The sequence below is a fragment of the Corvus kubaryi genome, unplaced genomic scaffold, assembly GCF_017639235.1.
Source record: "Corvus kubaryi isolate FWS band 111438036 unplaced genomic scaffold, C.kubaryi_AGA036_p1.0 133, whole genome shotgun sequence".
Lineage (NCBI taxonomy): Eukaryota > Metazoa > Chordata > Aves > Passeriformes > Corvidae > Corvus > Corvus kubaryi.
The window spans coordinates 31,016,477-31,042,813 of NW_024580667.1; the positions used below are offsets into that span (position 1 = coordinate 31,016,477).

A 26,337-nucleotide genomic window follows, 5' to 3' on the forward strand; every position below is an offset into this window, starting at 1 on the left:
TTGATTAGAGAGTGTTTATTTACCGTAGAAGGTGTAACATAAAATTATATTAAAATGGACGTTGATGGGGCCAAAGGACATTAAAATGATACCAACATTAACCTCCTGGAAGAGGGCAAAGCAATGTGTGCTGGTCTAAAAACTCTACTATTCTAATTGCACCAAGTATGAAGAAACAGTGATTTCTCAGAAGTGTGAATACTGCCGTCAGGCTGATGACACCATTTGTGTCCTTCATGTGTTGTGCAGCCACAGAATCCTCTGGCATCATTTTACTGAAGTCTAAAGTAAATGTAATCAATCTTTCTCCCTTTTTAAAAGTAACACCACAAAGCTGATATAACATTTCTTGTTACATTACTTGTATATGGTATTGATAGGAAGCTGAGAATGTATTTGCATGATTACAAAACATCAAACATAAGACATCCAGACTGCTACTTAATCCATTTTTTCTAGGTCTTAACACAGAGAATGACATCTAATAAATTTCCTGTTATTCTGATTTTAACATTTGTGAATCCATGTTGTTCCAGCAAGGCTTGATATTCAGAGCCACTTCTCTCCTTTCCCTCTGTCTGCACAAGCATGTTCAAAGACTGCAGCAGAGCTGTGCTCCTGTTCTTCTTCTCATCATCCAACACCATTTCAGCCAGCAAAACTGCACACCCTGATTTAAAAACAAATGCATGCAACAGTTCTAATCCATTGTCAGGCAAGAAAATTTCTGCTACCATATACAGGGGTGCAAACTACAAGACCTGGGTGATTTCCTTTATCATTTATGGATTTACTGTGCTATTAAAGGACTAATGCACTATTAAATGAATAATCCACTCCTCTTAACAAACCCCAGGAAATTCCCTTTCACAGTATGGAGTGATCAAACACAAGTCAAGGCATGTCTCTGTTTTCAGGAGAAAAGGGGATGACTTCTGCAGACTTGTCATGAGGACTATAGAAAACAGTAAGACAGGAATAGAGTTGCATGACTTTGGGATATACTGTTGCTTCACATTCATAATGAAATGATGCCAAGCAGAGAGAAGAATGGCAAGCATTACAGAAGCAGAGGAGAAGTCAATGTTTCTGTTCAATACATTCTGTACATTATTCTGTAGGACCCAAGTTCTTTGTGGTGGGACTAACCTAAGGATGAAAGCAGAACTTAAATGATCTGACTCACAGTCTTTTTCTCCATATTCACACCTGTGAGGGGAAAGGGAAGACAAGAGAGGGCTACTGACAAAACAAGCATTGCTATACATACTTGCCTTTTGGCCTTGCACCAACTCAGATCAAAGTAGCAGCAGTTCATGGTGATTTTCCTATTAAGTGCTGCATACCATTCATATCTTTCTGACCTTTAAGACAATCTCTTCAGAGCCATTCCAACTTGTAAACCTCAGACATTTAATAATCATCAAAAAGTTTTGAAGTTTAACCCCCCTCATTCTTCATGTCAGGACAATTTTCCTCAGTTATGCATATTGCTTAGAAAATCTTTTTAGTGTTAGATGATTAAATCCACTCCTTCTACCAGTCAGCAAAAGATATTCAGAGCAACTGGAAAACTCATTTTGTATATTAATAAGATAAGCTTATAATTCCCCAGGTGTCCAGGCTGCATCAAATGATTGTAGAACAGCTGAGACTGAAACAGACCACAGGAGATCTCTAGTCCAGCCTCCCACTCAGAGCAGGGCAGCTCTACAATCAGCTCAGCTTCTTCAGGGCTTCTCACATGGAAGCCTCCAAGGACAGAGATTCCACAACATCCCTGGACCACCTACTCCAATGCTTAATTATCCCAAGAGAGCAAACCTGTGGTGCAGGACAACAGACACCATGCCCAAGGGACTAATGCTTAGTGTTGTGCCTTAATGACAGAGTACATGAAGGCTGTGTGGTAGCCAGACACATTCTATTCAAGTTTTACAGTCAGAGACATAGTACTTAGGGGCACAGTTTTAAAGTCTGTGACAGTTACAGGTGTGCCAACTTTAGGATTTCATTGTTTCTGACTCAAACAGCTTAGAGCAGCTTAAAGCACAGCATTATGAGTTTTATGAATAACTGTGAGAGATCTGATTGCAAGAACAAGTCTCTCTCAACATACAAACCTGTTAAGCTAATAGCAAGCTTCATGTCAATGTGGAAAAGAAACATTTCAAATTTATTCATTTGTTGAATATTTGGCCTTTTCTATTTTAAATGTCTGCACAGATGAGATCAGTCAAATTTCCATTCATAGAAAGCTTTTGCTAAGAATTAAAAACCCCACTATGGTAAAGTCTTACATTTCCCTGATTTTTACACCTAAAATGCTCTGTAGTAAGTGTGTTTCTCCTGATGAGTTGAATCTGTGGCTTTTTTTCTTTACCCATTAGTCAAGGAGCAAAGTAACTCCTGATTAAGTAACATCCGGGCAGATGGAACTCTTAACCTTCCTCACTGACCCTCTCTAATTTGCTGAGGTTGGTGATTCAGTATTGGCACAGCCTCTTTCACACTGGTTTATTGGGACTATTGCTGTACAAGTGACAAGCAAGAAACTCACAACTGATAGAGAAGAAAGCTAGTTTGAAAGTGCAACCTTTATCTCCAGAGAGGCTTCCACTAAAAAGTACACTTTAAAAAGAAAAAAATAAATTTCAATGAAGTATCAGGAGAGAAATAAACATTAGGAGAGGTGACATTAGTGACAAATTACTTGAAGCTATAAATAGGCTCTCCAATTAAAGACTGAAGCATGAAGAAACATTTATTTTTTTAATTTTCATACAAGGGTTTATACATAAATCCTAAAACTCATCTCAGTTAATGAGACAGAAAGCATATATGGTCATTCAACCATATTCAGAAAACCCCAGAAGTGATAGTACACAATATGAACAGCTCTCAGCTGGAGCCTGTGCAGGTACATACTGTGGCTGGAGGTCAGAGGCTGCTGAAGTTCCTCTGTGATGTTATAGCTGTTGTAGGAAGATGTTTGAGGTTTGTTCTGTTTTCACTTTTGCTTGTAGAAAAAGTGCTTAAAAGAGACTGTCCTTGAGATATTTTTGAGTAAAGTCCCACACAGTAGTAAAAAACAGGACTAACATCCCCAAATCAGGCAGATGGTGGTACAATACTTAATATTAATATTATCTAATTTTTCATTTCTGATATAAATGAGCAGTAACCACTGAATACACTGCAGAGCAAGAATTCTTTTTAATTTTAAGGTCTGAAAAAAATAAGGTATTAATGTAGCTCAATACAAGCTGGCAGTTTTAACTTGACATGCTGTACACAGCTAGGTCAAGTCTAAGCTTAATGCAGTCTGCAGAAGAACTGGACATTAAGGTATTTCACATGCAGGAGTTTTGGCCTGTACCAGACACTTTTTAAAATGCATAGAATTCACTCCTGCAGAAGCTGCACTCCAACTTGTATCCAAGGCCTGTAACAATTATGCTTCAGATAAAGGGCCAAAATGCTCCTAAACTGCCCATACAAGCTGGTTGATGATGGGTGTACTGCACAAGGGGGTGAAAATTCAGCATCCCACATTGCTTCTGGGTACACTACAGTGACAGACTCTTCTTGAAGCACAGAACCACATCTAGTAAGTTTCCTGTAATCTTAATTTGTACATCTGTGAATCCATATTTCTCCAGTAGCTGTTTATATTCTGAGCCGCTTCTCTGCTTGCCTTCAGTCATACTGAGGGATTGTAGCACAGCTACAGAAGGGTGTGTCTTCTGTTCATCAAGCACAGTTTCTGCCACTAGCAAGGCATTTCCTGCATTTCCAAAACAACCAAAAGTGGTGCTGTTTAAGTATTTTTAGCTTTAACTTAAATGTTTTGCTCAGAGACAGTTACAGAGGTCCCCTCAGACTGATTTTTAAATGGTCTTCAGTGGAAATCAGTGAAAGAAGTTTACTTTCAGTCATCTGTTCCTGGAAGCAATCATTTAATTGTTAAAAAGAAGGGAGAGTTTAGAGCAGTGTCTCTAGAAGTTCAGATCACTTCCTGCCTATGCTCTTAAACTCAGCCTTGCTTTTATTTGAACCAAACAACTCCTGTAAGTATCTGTCATACCCCAGTCTTTGCAAAAGAAGATTAAGACAGTCACCCACAAATTTTTTTTCATAACTCATAATCAGGATTATAGTTTATGGGCTAGGTCTTATTTTGCATGCTCTCCGCTGAAACAAACTTCAGAGCTACAGTTGGATTAAGGAATCAGATGATCTTAGTGGTCAGGCTTTTCTGCTTTTTGTCTTCTTTGATCTTTAATACTGCCTGAATAAGAGTCATCAGTGTGCCCTGGCAATCCAAAGGGACAACCGTGTTCTGGGGTGCATCAAGCACAGGATGCGAAATCACTACTCTGGCAATTGTCTCACTCTGTGCTGGTATTGCCTTGCCTTGAGTACTGTGTGGGGTTTTGGGCACCACAATATAAAAAAGACATTAGGCTATTAGAGACCATCCAAAGGAGGGCCACAAGGATGGTGAAGGGCCTTGAGGAGAAGCCTTAAAAGGAGCAGCTGAGGTCACTTGGTTTGTTCAGCCTGGAGGAGACTGAGGGGAGAGACCTCACTGTGGTCTTCAACATCCTCACAAGGGGTAATGGAGCATCAAGTACTGATCTCTTCACTCTTGTGACCAATGACAGGACTCAAGGAAACAGCATGAAGCTGAGTCAGGGGAGCTTTAGGTCAGGTATCAGGAAAAAGCTTTTCACCCAGAGGATGGTTGGGCACTGGAACAGGCTTCCCTGGGAAGTGATCACAGCACCAAGGCTGTCTGAGTTCAAGGGGTGTTTGGACAATGTTCTCAGGCACATGGTGTGACCCTTGGGGTATCCTGCATAGGGCCAGCAGTTGAACTTGAGGATCCTGATGGGTCCCTTTCAACTCAGTGTATTATTTGATTCTGTGTGCAGTTTTGCATGCCTCACTGTATGTGACCAAGATGTTGAAGGGCCATGAGGACAACATTCATGAGGTGCAGCTGAGGTCCCCTGATCTGTTCAGACTGGAGAACAGAAGGCTGAGGTGTGACCTCATCACCATCTACGACTTCCTCAAAGGGAGCAGTAGCAGGGGAGGTGCTGTCTCTGGTGAACCAGTGATGGGACACAAAGAAATGGAATGAAGCTGCATTAGGGAAAGTTCAGGCTGGCTATTTGAAAAAGGTTCTTCACCCAGAAGGTGGTAAGCACTGGAACAGGCTCCCCAGGGATGCAGTGTCAGCACCAGCCTGACAGAGTTCAAGGAGCATCTGGATGACATTCTTAGTCGTATGAACTAGTTCTGGTTAGTCCTTCAAGAAGCAAGGAGTTTGACCTGAGTATCCTTATGGGTCACTTCCAATGTGAGATACTCTGATGATTCTATGATTCAAATGTAGTAGAAAGTCAAAGAGGCTACATATTTCTCCTGGTACGTGTGCATAAAGTGGTACAGAATTTCAGCCAGTTTACCATATTCTGGACACTACTGAGATAGCAAACCAACAGCACAACAAACTGCTGCTTCTTGATTAACCCAAAGGAGCTTTAGTTAGGCTAATTTTATGTACAGAAATAAGCACATGCTTAGTTAATTGATTATACAGGGCTTAATAAGACTGGGCATGGCAGAGATTGGGGAGATGATATAGCTGTATGTGAAGCCTGCAATGATAGTAAAAGCTTAACATACATAGTTTTATTTGCAGCTTTGTTTCCTTCTTTTTCTTAGTAGGTATTATCATAATGCAAACCTAGACATTCAAGCAAAGGCTACTACGATTGAACAGAAGAATATCGTACATTCGTATTAAAAAAGAATTACTCAGTACTCATTAAAGGTACATTAACATGCACCTTTCATCACAAAAACAACATACCTGGTCTGCAAACAGCTGATACCTTGCTTAATAGCACATGTATCTTTTCATCAGGCCAGTCATGAAGAACACGAGAAAGGATGTAAAGATCTGCTTCTGGAAGACTATCCTTGAAGAAGTCACCTGTTGGAAAACAGAGTACATTCCTACAGAAACCACGGAGCACATACTACAAAAACAAGGTGCTCAGCAGAGTACAAAAGTAACAAGAATGAACAGGTACAGGTATGCCCTGATTTGCAGGCAAGGAAAGTGTAGTTAAAGAGCAGATCACAGGCAAGAATTCTGTTACAAAAACGGAGAGCAAGCCTAAAGCAGGGAAGGAGACAAAGTTCTTTGTAGTCACCATGTTAAACTTGTCTAGAAATGAAATGCCTCAGACAAGCACATGCAGCCTCTGCTCCCAGTGGTATTCAAAAAATTACTAATTCATACTTATTTAGCCACATTCTCCAACCATTTTTTATCCCCACCAACTAAAAAATACAATGTCCCCATTTAGCATGGCTGAACCTACATTGCCCTGTACTAAGATATATTTGGGGTTGGAAGAGCAGCAAAAGAGCCTGTTCCATGCTCAAGGATAACAAATCAGACAAAAGATCGCGTGCTACATTTACCTGATACAAATGTCACTGGAGCAGTGTGTTGTCCTGAAGGCTGAAAGTAAGAGGTGTTTGCAATGACTTCTGGAAGGTCAAATACTGTGACCTTAAGATTTGGGTATACTTGCACTAATTCATGAGCCAGAGCTCCAGTGCAACCTGTTAAAAATTTAAAGAAGTCAAATCAAGTATTTTCTCCCAGAATTTACAGACATTTTTGGGACAAGGCTGTATATAACATTAAAATAAAGACATCCCATCAGAACTAGAGGTAGACAGTCAGCTCCACAACTAACATGGGCAACAGGACTTCCTAATTGCTAGAGCAAGGTTTTAAAGCTTGTGGAATGCAGGTATGACTCCTTGCTGACACAGAACTGCTAATGTGACCTTTGATATTGGTACCTCAGGCTTTTTTTGGGAGTATCAAAATGTAAATGAAAAGGCAAAGACTTCTACTTGTTGAAGAGCACCTCTAACTGTTTAGCATTTACAAAGCAGTGATACATGGAATTTGACAAACTCTCCAGCACAGTAAAGATTGTGAAGCTTTGGAGTCTCTGCACAAGTGGCAATGCTTGTACTGGTATGGGCTTAATTCCTCTGACATGCTGTCCACCTCCCCAGGCACAAAATAAAGTGTGCTTCCTTCAGTGGATCTTTCCCATGGCAATAACATTCCCTCTCGCCGCTCCAAGCGGAGGGCAAAAAAAGGAATGCTAAAAATAAGTTTCTTTAGGTATATCATTGGTCTTCAACATTTTGGTGGACATCTTAGATATTAATAACTGCAACAATACACAAAACAAACCCACTAGAAAAGAACCCAAGCTTTTGTTCTAGCAGTGCAGTGTTTCAAGTTTGACACCCCAGTAGTGGCAGTTCACTACTTTCATTACTTTTGAAAATCCTGGATATGCTGTAGTGGAGAGCAACTCTCCTAAGGAGAGTTGTTGTTGCTCTCTAAGGAGAGAACAAAACTGCTGAAAATGGCACTCTCAGCCCAGTGCTGTATCACCTGAGCCACAAACTCTCTTCTTTTCTGCCTTGAATTGTGTAACTGATTGAGACAAACATTCACTTATCTTAAACCATTCATATACCATTTAGATAACTCTACTTTCAATTAGCTGCACTGTTCTTTTATTCTGACATTGCAATATCAGAAAAAAATAACAGTAGATAATATTACTGCAGTTCTAGTAAAAAATATACATATCTTTTAAATAATAAAATATGGAACCGAAATCAAGCTTTTCCCTTTAATTTGCATAGAAGTTCAGTTACAAGCCATACCTCCTAAATCACAAGCAGATTTAAACTGTGAAAGATCAAACGCTGTAGCCACATCTCTTGCTGTCAGGTGAGCAATGCTGTGCATGGCACCCATAAAACGTTGCTTTACCTCCTGGCTGTGATAATAGTCCTAAAAAGGGGGGAAAGCAGAGTAATTGATGTTTATTTTCATTAATTAACTAAAACTATGTACAACCAAGGATGTAGGTGAATGTGGTGAACATAAGAATTCCCAAAATGAAAAGGTCTTTTAAAAGTGCCACTGACTATTTGCTCATCCAAATCCTTTGCTGTAGTGATAAGCAGATTTTTGCATTCCCTCAAGAATTCTGATCACACAGACATCTTGAAAGGATAGATTTAGGAGACAAAGAAAAACAAGAGTGTTCCTTCTTGATAACCTCACAAATTGCTTTCATTTCATTCAAACATTTATTCTCCCATGATGGGAAAATAACTAGATAATTGGACCATACCATAAATCAGAAACATTAAAGATCATACTGTTTTTTCTGATTAGGGAAGAAGCAAGCATTCAGTACCAGAACCTCAGGCCTATACCTTTTCAAGGATACATACACACAAATCCCTTTACGTTTCACTTTTATACAGATTTCACCAGTTAGGGCTGGCTTTGACTCTATCATGAAATGGAAGTATCTCCAGGCTGTAATGCACACAGTACCACAGACAGGCCATATATTCTGCTCAGACATACCATCCTGTACACATATGGAGCCCAGGTCCAAACTGGACACAAGCATCACCCAAGCAAAGTTGATAACCCAGATGTTTAACAAAGGATGAGATTCAGTTCATGTACATTAAACCACTTAATTTGTATATAAATTTAGGCATCTACTGCAACAGCTATCCTGAAGCAAAGTACCTTAACTCCCTTTAAAGACTCTGAATGATTTCCAAAGGAGTTTCTGTCCTCCAGTTATTTAAGTACCAACATGAGCCTAGCAGAACTTTTAAGTCTCTAGAAGTCCTTAATTCATTCCATTGACTATACATGACGGACGTAGACATCTCCTTCAGGAGAAAGCCTCCATTACCATCTTGAAGTTAAATACAAATTAAGGACATCAGGATGTAGTCTGAAGTACAATTTAAGCCAGCAGTGCTGTCAGAGATGAAGTCCTGACATATTCTCCTGCTCACAGTACCAGCTCTCTGCTAACACAGGTACAAATATTTATGCCTCTCAACCTGCTTCACAAGATGGGTAATCGACAAGTTAGGCTAGTTATAACCCTAAGTGATTCTCCAGTCTGATCACATCCACCTGGGCTAGCACTGGGAAAGGAATGCCACAGATTGAAACAGATGGCAGAAGGATTACAATTTTATCAGCAATAGATATCAGCTTGAAGCTTATACAAAACTACAAAGCTTCATAAAGGAGGTTAGATCACTTCTCCACTGCATCAACACAAACCAGCTTTGACTATACAGCACAGCCTAAACTGGATGCACATCAGTATCAACAGACTGGCATCCAATATGGAAGGAGTGCATGTGTGGTAAGGTACTAACTGGTATGAAACTAAACAGGCCCAGAGGTTGTTCTGAGAGTGTGTCAGTGAGACGGGAACACTTCATCTGGAGAACTTCTCTCAGCACTTGAATTTCCCAATATATTCTGTGGTTGTTCCACTACTTCTACTCCACTACGTAGCCTAAAGTTGAAGGGAACAGAAGCCTGGGATTAGTGAATTACATTGTAGTTCTACCATTTCTGAGACTGACAAACTTTGAGCTCTGTCCCATTTGCCCGTAGGTCAGTTCTGGGCTCCTCACAGCTGGTTCAGATACTAGTTAAGAGTTTATATTACCTTAAATAGATCATCTGCTTTCTTTCCAAAGGCTCGATGATTCTGCCTGCTCCCTTCTTTGACGGCAGATTCCAAGTTTGTGAAGAGAGGCCAAAGGTGATCATTAGAATGGATAATGTAGCCATGAAGTGAGTATTTACCATCTGAGGCCAGGTAGGTATTTGCTGAGTCTGTATTACTGTAACCTTATGGAAAGAAAACAATTGAAACCAGTTTTGTTTCAGTTCTTTACAACTGTTGTTTAAAATCTGAAGGCATATTTTCCTGCATAAATAGCTAGTAAATCCTGATCTTATGATCTAGTAGTACAAATTTTGCAGAAAAAGTAATTAATTCTAAAAGTCTTGTCATTCTTAAAAGAGTAAGTACTTAGTTTATAAAAAGAATTTAGATGCTGGAAATATAGATACACACTGATTTATTATTTTTATTTTAAACCAGAGTATCTCAGATACCTAATATTCAAGGGACAGTATTAGAAGTTCCTCATTCTTGACTGTATTTTTGTTTAGATTATGGCTTCTTCCCTGAATTCGAGCTTTCTCCACTATATTTTTTGCCTTTAGGGCTTTTTCATTTGTCTTGTCCTCTAACAGAGTTAAAAAGACTCCTTTACTTCCTTTTCTTGGCACTTCACCATTTCAAGTCTTACTATGTAAAACATGCACTTGGAAACTTAGAAATACATAGTGTGGACTGAAAAACTTAATTCTAATACTGACTCCCTCACTTACATACACCTTCAAGGACTGTTCCAGTTAGGAGCACTAAAATTTAAGTTGCCTATGAAGAGGGACACACTGCAGAACTCTCCTTATTAAAACCCTGATCATCTGTTGAAGACTGACTGTACTGCTGCAGCAGGGAATGGAATTTAACATTTATTTTAGCAAGAAACATAGAATCACTTCAATGGAAAAGCCTCTAAGATTATCAAGTACAACGTTTAACCCAGCACTGTTAAGTATACCACTTAACCAGGTTCCCAAGTACCACATCTACACACCTTTTAAATACCTCCAGGGATGGTGACTCAGCCACTTCCCTGGGCAGCCTGTTCCAATGCTTGACAATCCTTTCAGGGAAGAAATTTTTCCTAATATTCAATCTAAATCTCCCCTGGCATAGCTTGAGGCTGTTTCCTCTTATCCTACTGTTTGTTACTTGTAAAAAGAAACTGTCTCCCACCTGGCTACAGCACCCTTACATGTAGTTGTAGAGAACAATAAGGTCTCCTCTGACCCTCCTTTTCTTCAGGTGTAACACCCCCAGCTCCCTCAGCCACTCCTCATCAGACTTGTGCTCCAGGCCCTTCATCAGCTCCATTACTCTTCTCTGGACATGCTGCAGCACCTCAGTGTCTTTCTTGTCAAGAGGGGCTCAAAACTGAAAACAGGATTCAAGGTGAGGCCTCACCAGTGCTGAATACAGGGGCACAGTCACTGCGCTGGTCCTGCTGGCCACACTACTGCCAATATAGGCCAGGATGCCATCAGCCTTCTTGGCTACCTGGGCACACACTGGCTCACGTTCAGCTGCTGTCAACCAACACCCCCAGGTCCTTTTCCACTGGGCAGCCTCCCAGCCACTTTTCCACCAGCCTGTAGTGCTGCATGGGGTTGTTGTGATTCAAGTGCAGATGACACATCTGAGCTGTTACACTGCTTGCTGTCTGTGCAACCTTTTCTTAGCCATTTGCTCAATATTATGTCCAGAGAGCAAAAACAATCTAAAGTCTCCATAAAGGAGACCTGAATGTGTTCATTACATAAAGCCTACCCCCATATGAAACAATTCTAGCTACTAATAACAAAAGCAAAGGAGTAACAATCCATTTCCCTCTTCCCCAAATCCAAGTTATCCACAATATCAAGTCAGAACCTGTGACCTTAAAAGCATCTCTTCCAGTCCTGCCTGTCTTTCAGTACCACATGCAGTTGCAGGGAGGATACATTAATCACCTTGTGGTGTTTTCTCCAGTAATCCAAGAGAAGCACATGCATCAAGGAGTCTTTCAGTTCCACATACAGAGGTTCCAACATCATTTGCAATATCCACAGCCTTCATTGGACCTTTATCTTTCAGATGATCAAATATCTTCAGCTTAGAGGCTACAAACAGAGCCTATGTGTAGGTAAGAAATTGTTAATCATGATGCATTTAAAAGACTGCAATCAAAAAAACAGAACTATACTGTTTGCCTAGAATTATTCTACACAACTACTGTTAAACTACTGCAACGCAGTTTAATGAACCTCCTAAAAATTGCTCCCTTCCTTCTCAGAGGGTTTCAGTATCTTGGCCAAGTAACAGCACTTTTAGTAACAGTGTTTGGGAGAGAAGGGAACTCACAGTATTCTGGAATGCAGCCTACAAATTTTGTATGAAGACGCATTTCTTTATGACGACCCATTTCTTTATTCAGCTATTTAGCACTTCCCCATCTATATGGCTGTTTGACCTTATGGAACATTCTTAAGCATATGAACCAAGACCAAAAGATCAAATTAAATTTTATATACCCAACACATAAGGAACTCAAAGCTCTCCACTAAGCGTAACAGCTTCAGTTGCTAAAATACAGGTCTTTATTATATTAAAATTAAGAAAAAACCCAAAAAATATTAAGAACAAAAAGAATAAAACTTCCCAGGACAACTTTACTCCTGGCACACCTTAACAGGACGTGTACACATGGAATGGGAATGAGAGAACAGCTAGTGCCTCATGGTAAAGAAATGCTCATGGGCAATGGCAGTCTTAAGTTGAAAACCTTAGCCGAACCTTTTTTAAAAGATATGCTAACTAAACCAGAGAGTAAAGTTAATGAGATGTGGTAATATATATCTCTCCATGCAAAATTAATTTGCAATTTCTGTATTCTGAAGTAGGTAAAACACCTAAACCCAAAGAACTTATGGAGAGCACAACAATGGAGGCAAATGCAGCAATCACAGAATCCACTTCTTTACAACTGCAAGTAACTATAATGAAATTTAAAACTAAAGGTAATCAAGGGAAGAAGGGCCTTGACATTCTGCTTAATAAAATCAAAGGGAAATAACTTTGAGAGGTAGGTCTGCTACTGGGTGTCTATATATTCTATCATCTTCACCTCTTTCTACAGTTTCCTTTGTTACTCTAATAAGAACATACAGGTGGGATTTATTATAATTCAGACTTTCACAATACTGAGCCAATTACATCTAGTTTGCAACCAGATGGCTTCTGAGACCTGTCCAGGCTTTAGACTGATACCAACTGTAAACTATTAGAACAAGAAAAAGAAGGTGAGAAGATAAGGCAGAAAGCTTGGCTGACCTACCATTCAGTAATTCTCAGGTGTAAAAAAAAAAAAAAAAAAGAAAAAAAAGAAAAAAAAGAAGAAAAAAAAAGAAAAAATGTGAAAGATCTGAGTACAGATCAGATTATGTAAATTTCGAACATGTAAACTTCAAAGTTTTTTAACTTCGAAGGATTTAATCCTGATCCCCTCCTGTTCTGCAACAGAGCTGTTCAGAGTAAAATAGGCAGCAACATCTTCACCTGCAGGAGATTCTAGTCTGCCTTATAAAGTTCTTGAAGCAATATTCAAGAATCAAAATGAAAAAAACTTGAGAGTTTTTGTGGAAATAAATGCTTTTGTTTGCTCAAACCTATTCCACAAGTGGAAAGATGAGTTTTGTCACATCACAATACATTGCTACTGGTAATTTTACCAAGGCCCATGATGAAGACCAAAAAAATAAATCTGACTAGTTCAACACACCATTCAGTACTTTATACTATGACTTTACACTGGAGTAGTGGGAAAGCAAAGCTCCTCCTTTTATTTCCTGCCTCCACTGTCTTTCACTGCATAAAACGGAATTCAGCATCACATCACTGTAAACAGTATAAGTAATATACAACCACATGCTGATGATTTTCCATATTTATTTTTATTTGAATTGAAGAAATGCTAAGCATCATCTCACCCATTCAAATACACTGCTCCCTATGGATACACAAGCAGTTCACAAATGCAGCAACCTCAAAGCCACTTTATTCCAAACCTCTCAGCATAGCTTTGCATGCCTGCAAGCAGCACATGCCTGCAAGCAGCATGCCCACAGATCTACACCACATGATCACACTACAGTCTTCCTTCAGAGCTGAGCACAACTCTCCACTGTTTCAGCAAAACTATTGTTCACTGTCTGGTGTGCCTCCCTCCATTCACCTTAAAGCTGTCATATCTTTATTTCCAAGTTTGCATTTCACCGCCACTTTAGCACTTTTTTCACTTCTTCCTAAAACATAAATAACTTGATGGAGACCAGTGATCTATTAGAATGATCACTGTTCATTTCTTCTTCACTATTGTCCTTGCTACACTGGAACTATGAGTAGAAAATCTGGGAGTACTTAAAATGTCCACCTATGCATTTCTCATCATGCTTGGCTGATGCACAGAGCATGTGACCTTGTTTGTGAGCTGTTATGAGTATGCCTCCATCAGATACAGCATGGATATTCAGTTAAACACACATGGAACATGAAACAGGTTATTAAAAAATATTATTCTTAAGAGGCAATAAAAAATTACTATCTTCCACAGAATTCTAATGCAAAGCATTAGAAGTTAGAAAGGAAATATAGTATATACAATTTTTGTCACAGTTTTAAGTCAGGTGAGTTAACCACATTAAATGTTTTCTCTGCAGAATAAATTCCAGCTTGGTTGTACCCTTCTGATCAGCAAAAAAAAAAATCTCCAACTTCTTTTCCCTCTCAACTCAAGAGAAAAAATTATCAAATAGGTAACTGACATTTCATAGAACACATAAAAACAAATACAGAAAACCAAACCCAACAATGTTTGCACTGCACCAGAAGCTTCAGCTATCTTAGATTCTCCACAACTTCAGTGGTCCTTTTTTACTAATTATTAATACATTCTTTCCCCAGCTCAAGTATTTCACATAACTGGTACATACTGGAGTACAGTGAAACAAATGTATCAGACTACAATGTAACAAGTAGTTTTATATTTTCTTCCCTTACCTTTGAAGCTCTAAAACCGTCCATCAGCTCTAGAATTTTGGATGGAAGTTTTGCTGCACTCTGTGACACTCCATTCTGATTTTCCAAAGGCACTGTAAAACCAGTTCTGACACCAGAACTGTTTTCAGCTTCTGAGGAATGCATCCCACTGCTGTCCAACTTACTAGCACCTTTCTGCTTTGTGAAATTTGAAGATTCACTTTCTCCATCACTTTGGTTCTCAAAAGTGTCCACAGAAGGGATAGAGTCGTACTTTTTACGTTGTACATTATGTTTAGAGGGCGGATAGTACAATTCTGCTAGCTTTTTGCAGAAGTGATTCAGAGGAAATCCCACCACATTCAAGAAGTCTCCATGGACATACTCAACTAACATTCCACCAAGGGCTTGGATACCATATCCACCAGCCTTGTCCCTGGGGAAGAGAAAACAAAAACAGCATCGATCTAATTAAGGTTAAGGGTGGAGGTATCACAGAACACTAATAATCCACCAGTACTGCAGAGGCTGGAATAAAAACTAGTGTACCTTCTGAGTTAGAAGCAGATTAAATCTACTAGCTAGGCTCAACACTTCAATTTCTAAATCCCAAGATAAATATAAGGATCAGTATTTCCACTAAGGGTGACTAGCCAAAGGTCTTGATGCTTCAGTCAGCGCAAGTGCCGCAGTCACCTAAGCAGCAGGTGACTGCAGTCAGAGTGTGTTGTCACAGGGTACTCAGCATTTGCCAAGTCGTGGCTACCAAAAAGGTAACAGTAAGTGTCACCAAGACCAACACTGCCACTGGGTCACCAGATGCATACTGACCCTCACTCAATTCCACAAGAGGCTGAAAAGCCTTTAGGAATGTTAGGTCCCAAAGGAGCTCAACAAAGATGACCCCTTAGAATTCAAATGATTGTAGAATGTGTCTTGCAGATCTCAGTCACAGGAATACCTGAAATGAGGATTGGGAAGACAGCATTTTCTTGGGAAAGAGCAACTTATTCAAACAAGATCCACTACTCCATTTAGCCCTATCCATCTCTTGTGCAACCACCAAGATAGAAGCAGAGTTGTGGTTCACAACACTGTGCTCTTAGATGTCATGGTAATATTGGTAATTTGGCACAATGGGCGTAATTACGCAAATTCCACAGAGTGGAATGGAAATACATACAAGTCAGATAAGCTGCTGTAGACCCAACAATTTTACTGTTCTCGTACAAGGAACAAGGCAGTTAAAAGTATGTTTCCTCATAACAACAGAAGCTGAAAGCTACGTCAGCAAGCTTAGAAACCAAAGGTCAGTCAGCCTCAGATCCATTAACTTAAGGTAGCATGGAATTATGCAATCTTATGCATGAGAAAGAAGGTTACTACACAAAAAAATATTGCTAATTTTTTAACCTTAGATTTGATCAGGAACAGCTCTTTATTTTTAGTACTTATCTCTGGATTCCATTTCTAATAGCATCCTAAAACAAACAGAGGAATTGGTGTCCCAACAAGTAGGATTTTCTGAATTGCTATAAATTGGGGAATAGAGATTTTCCTTTAATCTTGCATTGTATGCACTACCTTATAACTTTGTCATTGTTTAAATTATTACTTCTTTTTTAACATTCTTATGACTTACATCAACTAAATTAGGATTATTTTAATGACTAAAATGTCTTCTCATTTTTAAATGAAGTTGCAGTCATTTTGGTATATGCTTACGGGGAGGCAAAAAACATTAGGACTATCAAAAGCAGCAGTATCATACTCCCAGCAAGAACATTAACACAACTGGCCACACGTTTATTTTTCTACAACACTTTATGTTCTGGGATTGGATCTTGAAGAAAATATTTACATTCTACATTTTATTACTTCCCAGTGAAGTCAAACTGTAGAGCTCTAGGCTCTGTCATCACCTTCTTCCCAGACTGCAGTAGGGTCCTCTGGTTTCACTGCCATCAGATGAGAGCTACTAAAAAACCACATAGGATTTTCAGGCTAGAAGTTGTAAGCAGAGAGAGAAAGTTGTTCATAAGGGAAAGACTACAGAATAAAAAGCTGGGTCAAAGAGGCTGGCAGAAACTAAGTCTACTCATTATACAAGCCCAAAACAGTTAGGATTACTGTGGTACAGCCTGCTTTTTACAGATAGACAGAAAAGAAGAAAGAGACACTGCCTGCAAGCAGAAAATCCTTGGTTAGAAAGAGGAACAAGAATAAAACAAGAAGCAAAACATCTTTCTGCAGCCAAAATTTAAGGGTTTTTATAGCCTCACCAAAGACTACCTTGAGACAGCAATTTCCCCGCCTTTTTTTACCCATACTTTAGGTCAGCTATGTATTTCTAGTATTAGTCTCTGTCACCAGTGATTGACTTAAATACTATATGCCAATTTTCTTCTTGCTACAAGAAGAACTCAGTCTAATCCTCAGTAGCATTAGTAATTTTTCTTTTATTTTTTCATGTGATCATTAAGTCTTATATTATTACAGAAAATTACTTCGCCATTTAGTTGGTTTTTTTTAAAGTAAGAAATGGTCACTTGACAGCAATACAGTGTTTAGAAAAACCTGTATGCATATAGGTGTGTAACCTGTATGAGTGGCCATGGAGGAGGGAACAAAAACAGACAACCAAAAAAAAGTGCTGTGAAATACTTCTTAGTGCTTTGCAAAATTTATAGGACACTGTGTTTAGTAGCTCCTTTGCAAAGTCAGAACAAATTCCTATCCTCAGGATTATATAAACAAAGATCAATTGGCTTCTGCCTAAGAGAGTAATGAAATACATTCTCTGAACCTTTGGTCCCTGAGAAACCCTTGATGTCACACGGCCTGTTTAGCAGAATGAACAGAATGACCCAGCACTGCTCATGGGCCGTTTTGCTGCAGCAAAGCACTGCTAAAGCATATTTGCTCCCAGAGGAAGTACTCAGAATATTCCAAAATTATTTTCAATCTGACATTCTTCCTAAAAATCCATGGTAATTTCTCCTTCAAACTGAAACTTTATGACCCACTAAATCTAAGTATCATACTAATTAGCATAGTAAACATCACCTTCCAAAAACCTACTTAGGAATTTGTTTCAAGCTGTAGTCTTGCCAAAACATTCTCTCCATATAATCCAATTTAATATCAGTCTATTCAATAAACTGTGAACCTTACATGTTCACAAAGTATGCCTCATTTACAGATAAGCATTGAAGTATGTCCAAAGTCTACACTGGTTTCTCTTTCCCTAGTAAAACATGACTTTATTGTTTTATAGCACAAATGAGTTAAAAAACCACCACAATTTATATTCTTACACGGCCAGAATTGAAGCTACAGAGACAAAAGTTCATATCAGATCACTTGATATGCAGTCCACAGTCCTAACTATGCCTTCACAAGGCTTCAGCTAACGCAAAAGAAAGACAAAGTCCTTTTTTCCCTTGTTGTCTCCAAATAAGTACTTTTTCTTTTATATATATATATATTTTTTTTTTTTTTTTAGCAATCTAGTGAACTTCATCTTAGGAGTAGTAATAAGGCATTCTGTTCTCATCCTATTTCTTCCATGGAATCACTGTTGTCTGGTATATTGTCTTTGTAAATGCTGCCTATATAGGTCAGTAATCTTATTACCAGTGTAGCAGGTACACATAAGCTAAAGGACAATTTTGGCATAGGAACACACAAACTGTGTTTTCACTTATCACAAGGATAAGTGAAAATTAAGCTGGTGTTCCTTGCATCAGAGCAGTGATTTTGATAGACTAAATACACTGAGTTCTATCTTCTTCCAATACAGTTCCACGATGCCCTGATTATCCCACACTCACTCTTTTCACCTGTTTATAATGAAAACTATACCTTGTCTCAGGCATCAAAGATCCCTGAATGCCTCTGCTAACAGAGAAATAATTGTATACTGCACAAGCACTTGCTCTAATCCAGAATATTTCAAGACTTCACTTTACAGATTCATTAGGGTTCTAAAAAGGTAGCTCACTTTCACTGAAGAAATGACAGCTTCACAAAAGAACAAAAGAATAGTGACCTTGCATCACCCATGCTATCATTTATCATACACACAGCAAAATGTCACAGAACACAGGACAATGTTTTACACTGGTGGCTTAATGTACCCTAAGGCCTATTCTCAAGTGTTGTGTGGTGGCATCAGGGTCTTACTTACATTGGCTCCCCGCTATGAATGTACTCCCATAAGAGCTCTTCAGACAGCTCAGAAAATTTTACTTTAGTCTCTTCATAGAAATCAGTGATGTCCATCTCTAGCTGATTGTCTACAGAAAGGAAGAGGCCTTATTAGAAACAGGAATTGTGGCTTAGAGAGCATAACATCTAAGTTTTATTTCTTAATCACTTAACAATTCTGCTTGAGAAAAATTAAATATATTACACAGATGTATGAAATGACTAATAATGTTCTTTAGGTACAGTGGACTCAACTTTCCCAAGACAGTAAAAGTTTGCATTTTCAACCCCTGCCATCCTGGCTCAGGGCTAACACACTGCTCTTCCTGTGTGGAAGATAATCTTAAATTAACAATGCTTACACAAAGCTATTTATGCTGGCACACACATCCAGCAGTGAGTACAAAGAAGGCTATAACCACCCTTCCAACTTTATGACTGTTGTCGAAGAACTCTTAACAACACATCAGAGTTCAACATGTAGCTGCAATAAAAGTGGGAACATGCAGCTGCACCTGCACTTCAGACTTGGGTATCCAGCAGTCCCATCAGGAACCATCACTCATCTTCATATCCCTCAAGAGATGACAAGATTATTTCAGACTTCTGTAGCTGGAAGTGGCTGAGGGAAGGTGCAATAAAGTACTGCATGCCTGGGTAAGGACCCTGCTGCACGTGGTACACTGTGACCCTGCTGTCACTGCAGACAGAGGCTTTCCCAAAACATGTTCAAAAGGTAACAGCCTTGCCCAAACGAGTGTGCACATTACAGATTAGCAGCTCTCTCTACTCTTTTCTATAAACACCAAGGTCAGCATCTCCTGTTACCACAGTTCTGGTAGCAGTGGAAATGCTTGAGGAGGAGTAAGAAATATCTACAGTACAGACCAAGGGAAGAATGCTAACCAACTTCTAATGGTGGTAGTGTGAAAAAAAAAAAAAACAGCCAAACATTTAATGACCCAGATGAAATAAGAAAATCAGTGCATATGGAGACAGATTACCATGTCTTTCAGTATGATAAAAAGTTCTAATCAGCTCAAAATGGAAATTTCATCTTTAACAAGTTAAGAAACACATTGTAACAATAAACTGCAACTACAAATGTATTCTACAAAACTTCTTCAATTGATTGCATGTCTTGGGGAATATGCAGACCAAAGGTATTTTGATTCATGTGACTGTGATGCAGTTCAAATTTGTAAACTTCAAATGAGATGTGCTGTTATAGCATCACTGCTACAGTTCAGTGCACTTAACTTTCTTCCTAGAGTAAACAGTTGAAGGCATTATTTACATTGCTGGGTTGCTCACAGGACCCCCTTGGTAACGTTTTATTTCTTTTGCAGCAGCTCTCCCTCTACTATACTAGCAGTACCACATCACTAACTTTAATTCTCTTTTACAAGAGTTAAGAGAAATCATTCCAGAAAAGAGTAAAAACTGTTAATTTGTCTACAGAAAGACTTTGTCCAGTGAAATGTCACAGAAATGATGCCTGCAAAAGCTCTACTATAAAGACTATTGACACAATTATCAGATGATGCCCCTCAAACACTCCTCAACTTATATTAATGGTACCGTTTACATAAAAACCACTCACTTTCTCAATAAACTATCTGATAAAGAACATTGGTGTATTGCTCCCTACAACCTCTTAACAGTCTGAGACATTAAGCCTCACCTGGTGTAAACACAACACAGAATAAAGTTGATATGGATCACATTCAGCTCAGTCTCACAGTCTGTAGTACCTTACTTGAACTTAATTTAGAATATTCCACAACTTACACTGGCCTTTGGAATAGTCTCGTAGCTTTCAGAGACAGTATTTCTAAACTCCATTGTATTTTGTCACTTTCCTTCCTGTGTGAAAACTGAATAGAGGAAGAAGTTTTGCTTTAGTGGGGAGTCTTTAAGTTATATTTTGATAAGGTAATTCCTGAGGAGAAAACCAATTCAGACTGTATATGAAACATCTTCATCCTGTTTCTTTACCTGTGCAAGCTATAATGGGAGAAATTTTTAATACAAATACTGAGTTGTAATAAAATTATGTGTACCTTTACTGTGGCAGTGTATAATAGCCACTCCTGTGAAAACACTGTGCTCTTTCCCATTCAACCTGTCAGGGAAAAAAATATCCATTAAGCAACGGTCTTATTAAATGTTCTACATGATTATAATGCTACAGCCTGAGAAGCAGATCACTACATTAATATATCATTCAATGAATCTGACATGTGCCCCAAACAAATACATTTTATTTCAGTATCAGTGAAAAGACATTGTCAAAACAAACAAAAAAATAACCACATAAAAAAACCACTATCAAAAGCTGCAGTCATTTCAAGTCTCCAAAATACCATTTGTATAAAAGTAGTCCATGGTATCAGCTCAATCACTGTACATCAGGAAAGTGACTATTCCAAAAGCATTAGAAAAGGCCAATTGGCATAAACACTACTGTTACAACCATCTTCACTGAAAGCTGGTAATAAATCCTAGGTGATGCAACTCAGACTAAACATGTAATGGGGAACTAGAGCATATGTTCTCCTTTCATTCAGACTGGCCCCCAGAGATCCCATGGCAAGCTAGAGTGTAGAGGAAGAGCCCAAATTTCCTTGTCCCTGGCTCTCTCCTGTAGTGGCTCTGGAGTGCCACGCTGTGGCCAATTAGTTCTGAGGCCTTTATTATCTGCTGTGTAAGCAGTAGATGTATAATAGCAAGGCAATGTGAATCTTTGAAGAGACTGTTTAAAGAATAGCCTCGTAAAGATTAGCCAAGATATGTTTGGATGTGATCAGAAGCATCTCACATGCTCTGCTCCCCACAAGATTCCACACTGAATTGTAAGATGAAACACTGAAAATTTTCATTTGACACTTTGGATAGATGCAAAGATGCATCATTTTGTCTGCATTTTTTCCGGGAGTTCTAAAAAGCTAAATATTAAGTGCATTTCATATCCCTAATTAAGAGATTGACCTACTAAACTTACAACAAACAAAACAAAACCCAAGAAAATTTGCATGTATCCCTTCTGTGGAACCCTTTTGAGAATCTAGGTGATGGAGAAATTGAATCTTCAGATTTCATCTCTTACTTAAAACTACAGACCTTGACAGCATCCTGTAGGCATCTTGCTTATCAACTGGTTTCTCCAGGATCTGCTCATCCACAGACTAAAACAGAACGACAGAGTGAGTGTGCTGCTTTTTCTTACTTTTGAGTCAGAGTATTACAGGATTGAGGTCATAAATTATGTTTAAACCATGATTTCAGCCAGGGCTTCAAACTTGAGTTTATTGAGTAGAGCAAGAACCACAGACACTGTGGTAGAACAGGTAATTTAGTGTCAAGTACAGGAGTACCACACTCTACTCTCCAGTGACTGCAGCTCTCAAACAAAAGAAAAATTCAACTTTTTCTGCCCTTAACAGGTCACTGTCTCTGTGAAGATGTCAGGTGTAGTGACCTCCTATAAGGCACAACACTGAACAGTTCCCATGATCTGGACTTCTTGACAGGCAAATCACCTGAGAATTTCCATTACATATAAGATGATCCAATGCAATACTTACAGCAGTGTTAGTATCCCCAAACCAGTAGCAAGGCTTCTAGCTCTCAAGACTTCAAAAATTATCTTGTTGGGGAAAAAAAAACCCTAAAAGCCACAGCCACAAACCCCAAAAGATGTAATATAATGCAGATATAACTTCAATGAAGGCAGCTTTCAAACTTTAAACCCAAAGATACAAGTATTTCCTACGCTCATCATAAATTAAAGTAGTGCTAAATAACTGAAGACTTCTTACCACAATAGTGTCTGCTCCTATGACAACATCAGGCGTTCTCAGGTGTTTCTGCAAAGGCATAAAGAAAAAGGCATTTGTGAGAAGATGCAAAGAGAAGAGAACCTTTTAAGGTAAGAAAATAGCAGTTTACTAGTTTAGAAGTAGGGCTCTACACTGACCTGAAAACAAGACACTGTTTCTCCTTTTGCACTATTTCCAAAATAGTAATCATTTACATTACCATAAAAGTGAGGCTTGAGCAGACCAGTCTCAAACCACAAATTTGCCCAAATATATTACTGATGAATAAATGCATCCAGGAAATAAAGTGCATTCTCAAAACTCCATCTGGTCTTCAAGGTGGCAAACAATTCTTTTAAAGGAGTACCTAATGTTTGGAAGCCAGAGAATACAGCCCTCTAGGATCATTCTTCCAAGCAAAATTTTACTGAAAAATAAACCCCATTTTTTTAGCTACACTTTTTTTCTCTTGAAAGGGAACATACACAGTCTGTTTTCTGAATATGAGAGGTAGTGGCATGTAAAATTCCTTGTAGACTTTTCTTGACTTTAAACTGTACCTGTCCTTATAGCTAAGTTTTTATTTACTTTCATATTATAAAGTACATAACTCTTACTTAACACAGCATGACATGAAATCTGTCTGCAAGTGTGACTACCATAATACAACATTTATAGGGAGGCTACTCTTCTAGAGAAAGACTGTTGATGTGCTTTAAATTGTTTAATGATGCCTGGAGTTAATTCTTGTAATTCCTGTATGAAGAAGCATTTTGAAATCCACTGAACTAGCATTATCACCAGCACAGTGTTTTGCAATGAAAGCCCAAAGTAAGTCATTTAGTGAGGGTGGGTTTAAAATCCACTCTCCGATGTTGTGCCATTGTCCAGAAAGTAGTTGACAGAATCCTGGGTAACGATTTACATTGGAGATCATGCAATATTTGCTTTGAAGAATGGTGACATCTGGCAACACTGCTCATTTAAAGTGTTCAACATTCTTTTTCTGCCACTAGTATAGGATCAACAAACATACCCCTCTCTTTCAGAGCTTTGTTACTAAGAAATTATTACAGTCGATTTTGTGAGATTTAATCAGCTAGACTTTTAAATAGGTTCTGGTAGCAAAGAGCCTTATGTGCTCAAACAGTGATCACAGCCAAGGGCATAAGTCAAATACCACTGATAGTGTAAGTTGCATCACTGGTTTGGATAAAATCACATCAAGTTTTCCCTTCTTAAAATTAAAAAGACAAATTCTGGTTTAAAACATTCTGGCAAAGCAACAGTAATTCTTCTGCTTTCCTCCAGTACCCCTATACTCAGAGTTTCTGAGTTACTCTTGTCACTCGATCAGTGAAAGATACAGCAAAGCACTGCAATCACATCAGAGTTTTTCCATGGAGTCTGTCTCTACAATCAACAAATACCTAGAATGAGGTTGGCCATATACCTGACTGTTCAAAGGAACTATGGAATATATATCCCACACAAGACTAGGTGTGATGCTGACAAAAGATGCAGGCCACTTCAGTTTGTGGAAAGCCTGAACTGCAGGCATGAGACTTTTGATTAGGCAATTTCAAGACACTGTCTTTCACAAATGACAGGAAAGCATTCATTAGCCTTCAGTGAAGAGAAAGGACTCAGGGATCACTTAAACAGTGCAAGCAAATTAAGTCACAGTAAAATGCATCACCTAAAGCCAAAAAGCTCATTGCTATAATCGTAACTTACTACATGCATTCTGTTTGCTACTTCAAGAGCTTTCTGTTTTGCTGTTTCCACAGCATACTCATAAGGGGCTGTAAAAGATGACTTTTCAAGTGTCTCCTTAAACCAGGATGGAACCACCTCAAAACGCAGGCCCTGTAACACAGGAAAGTGATGCAGTCAATCTGACCTCGTTATTAAACATTGCTCCCAAGGCATATTAAACAAGTAGAAAGTTTGACATCTGCTTTTTCCACTTTAACACACCTCCCCCCAAACACACACAGAAAAAACCCCCCAGTGCTCCTATCAGTGTTTAGTGCATACGTACACTTTGCAAGCAATCTAAAACAAAATCAGATAGAACGTCAAAACAGGTGTGTGTATTTGATTCTACCCTTATTTATTAGAACCTAATCATCACGTCATTATTCTCATCATACAAAAACTAACAGTATAAACGTACACACTTCAGAAACAAAAGATTATACTACTGGATTTTTTTTTTTTATTGAATCCATCCATAACACTTTACTGCAACAGTGCAAATTCTTACAGGAGCTTTACTGCACTTTATGTGCCTTTATACACACGATAAACAGAAAACAAAACCGGACAGTTTCTGATTGGTTTTGTCAAAAGAAACCCCAACTATTCTTCCAGCTTTTTGCCTCTATGTTACACTTGTACATTTACTACACCCAGCAGGCAGGCTATGTTTCTAATAACTCAGTGCATGACTGAACCTCTGTGCTTCTCCACACATCTGTATTTTTAAGTTATTCCTTCCACTTAAGCTCAATTTATCAGTTGAATTATTAAGAATGGTAATACTAAGCAACCTAAGCTGGGCAGGTAATACCCAAGTACTAACCAAAAGCCTCCCGCAGCCCGCCCGGTGAGGCCGACACGCTCCTCCGCAGGAGCTGAACGGCCTGACTGACAGGTTACGGCCTCCTTTGCTCTCCACTAGTGCATTTCAGAAAGGAGGCATCTCCTTCATGCCGCCCGCTCCCCTCCCGCAGGTCTCATGGGGCGGGCGGGCCGGGAGGCGTCGGGCCCCGCGGGCCCGGGCCGGCACTGGCAGCCGCCGCTGCCCACAGTCCCCGGCCGTGCGAGGCGAGCGGCTGCCGGCCGCACTCACCACGTTGGTGAGGATCTCCTGCCGGCGCGGCGACGCGCTGGCCAGCACCACCCGCTTGCTGACCAGCTTCCCCAGCACCGGGTTCAACACCATGGCGGCGGCCGCCGGTCCTCAACCTCTGCTCCGCGCTGCTCGGAGGCGGGGAGGAGGCGGCGGCCTTATGTGGCGGCGGGGCCGCGGGGCGGAGCCGGGCCGGGGAGGGAATGGAGAACTTCGGGGCCGGAGTCCTGGAGGCACGGGGCGTAAGCCTGTGCGGAAAGCGGTTCGGTAGTCGCTGCGCCGTGGTAAGAAGGGCTGCAGCTGTGCCGGTCATCAGCTGCGCACCAGCTGACGGCAGGCTTGAAACACAGAATCAATCAGACTGGAAAAGGCTTCTGAGATCGAGTGCAAGTTATGACTGAGCACCACCATGTCAATAGACCATGGCACTGAGTGCCACGTCCAGCCTTTCCTTAACTATGTCAAGGGATGGTGACTCCACCACCTCCCTGGGTATTCCATTCCAGTGTCCAGTCACCCTGCCTGTGAAGAAATTTTTCCCGATGTCCAACTTAAACCTCTGGCACAGCGTGAGGCCATTTCCTCTTGTCCTGTTGCTGGTTGCCTGGGAGAAGAGGCCGACCCCCATCTGGCTACAGCCTCCTTTCAGGTGGTTGTAGAGAGTGATAACGTCCCCCCTGGGCTTCCTTTTCTCCAGGCTTAACAACCCCAGCTCCCTCAGCTGCTCTTCTTAGGATTTGTGCTCCAGACCCTTCACCAGCTTCATTGCCTTTACCTGGATCTGCTTCTGCACCTCAGT

The 26,337-nt window shown here is 39.7% G+C and overlaps 1 protein-coding gene across 3 annotated transcripts; it reads right to left on the reverse strand.

Moving 5' to 3' along the window:
* Window positions 1-25,680, reverse strand: ASMTL (acetylserotonin O-methyltransferase like). 3 transcript variants are annotated; one of them, XM_042042058.1, is made up of 14 exons: window positions 25,539-25,680; window positions 24,419-24,550; window positions 22,682-22,729; window positions 21,984-22,048; window positions 20,924-20,985; window positions 18,841-18,949; window positions 14,673-15,087; window positions 11,588-11,750; window positions 9,627-9,811; window positions 7,786-7,915; window positions 6,505-6,648; window positions 5,885-6,007; window positions 1,150-1,209; window positions 506-670 (listed from the first exon to the last, which is right to left on the reverse strand). In XM_042042058.1, the coding sequence occupies exons 1-13, from the start codon at window positions 25,629-25,631 to the stop codon at window positions 1,169-1,171; spliced, it is 1,710 nt and encodes a 569-aa protein (XP_041897992.1). In that variant the 5' UTR covers window positions 25,632-25,680; the 3' UTR covers window positions 506-670; window positions 1,150-1,168. The 3 variants fall into 3 exon arrangements, with proteins under 3 accessions (XP_041897982.1, XP_041897992.1, XP_041897974.1); XM_042042048.1 differs by lacking the exon at window positions 1,150-1,209 and having other exon boundaries at window positions 1-670; XM_042042040.1 differs by lacking the exons at window positions 506-670; window positions 1,150-1,209 and adding an exon at window positions 2,739-3,787.
* Window positions 25,681-26,337: the final 657 nt, after the last annotated feature.

What these genes read in the sequence shown, in the direction of transcription:
- ASMTL (XM_042042040.1), bottom strand. Translation starts at nt 25,631, where the DNA reads ATGGTGTTGAACCCGGTGCTGGGGAAGCTGGTCAGCAAGCGGGTGGTG. An exon ending in ACGGTTTTAGAGCTTCAAAG is followed by an intron (nt 11,751 to 14,672) that starts GTAAGGGAAGAA and finishes ACCTACACATAG; the next exon opens with GCTCTGTTTGTAGCCTCTAA. An exon ending in TCCAGTGACATTTGTATCAG is followed by an intron (nt 6,008 to 6,504) that starts GTAAATGTAGCA and finishes GTTTTCCAACAG; the next exon opens with GTGACTTCTTCAAGGATAGT.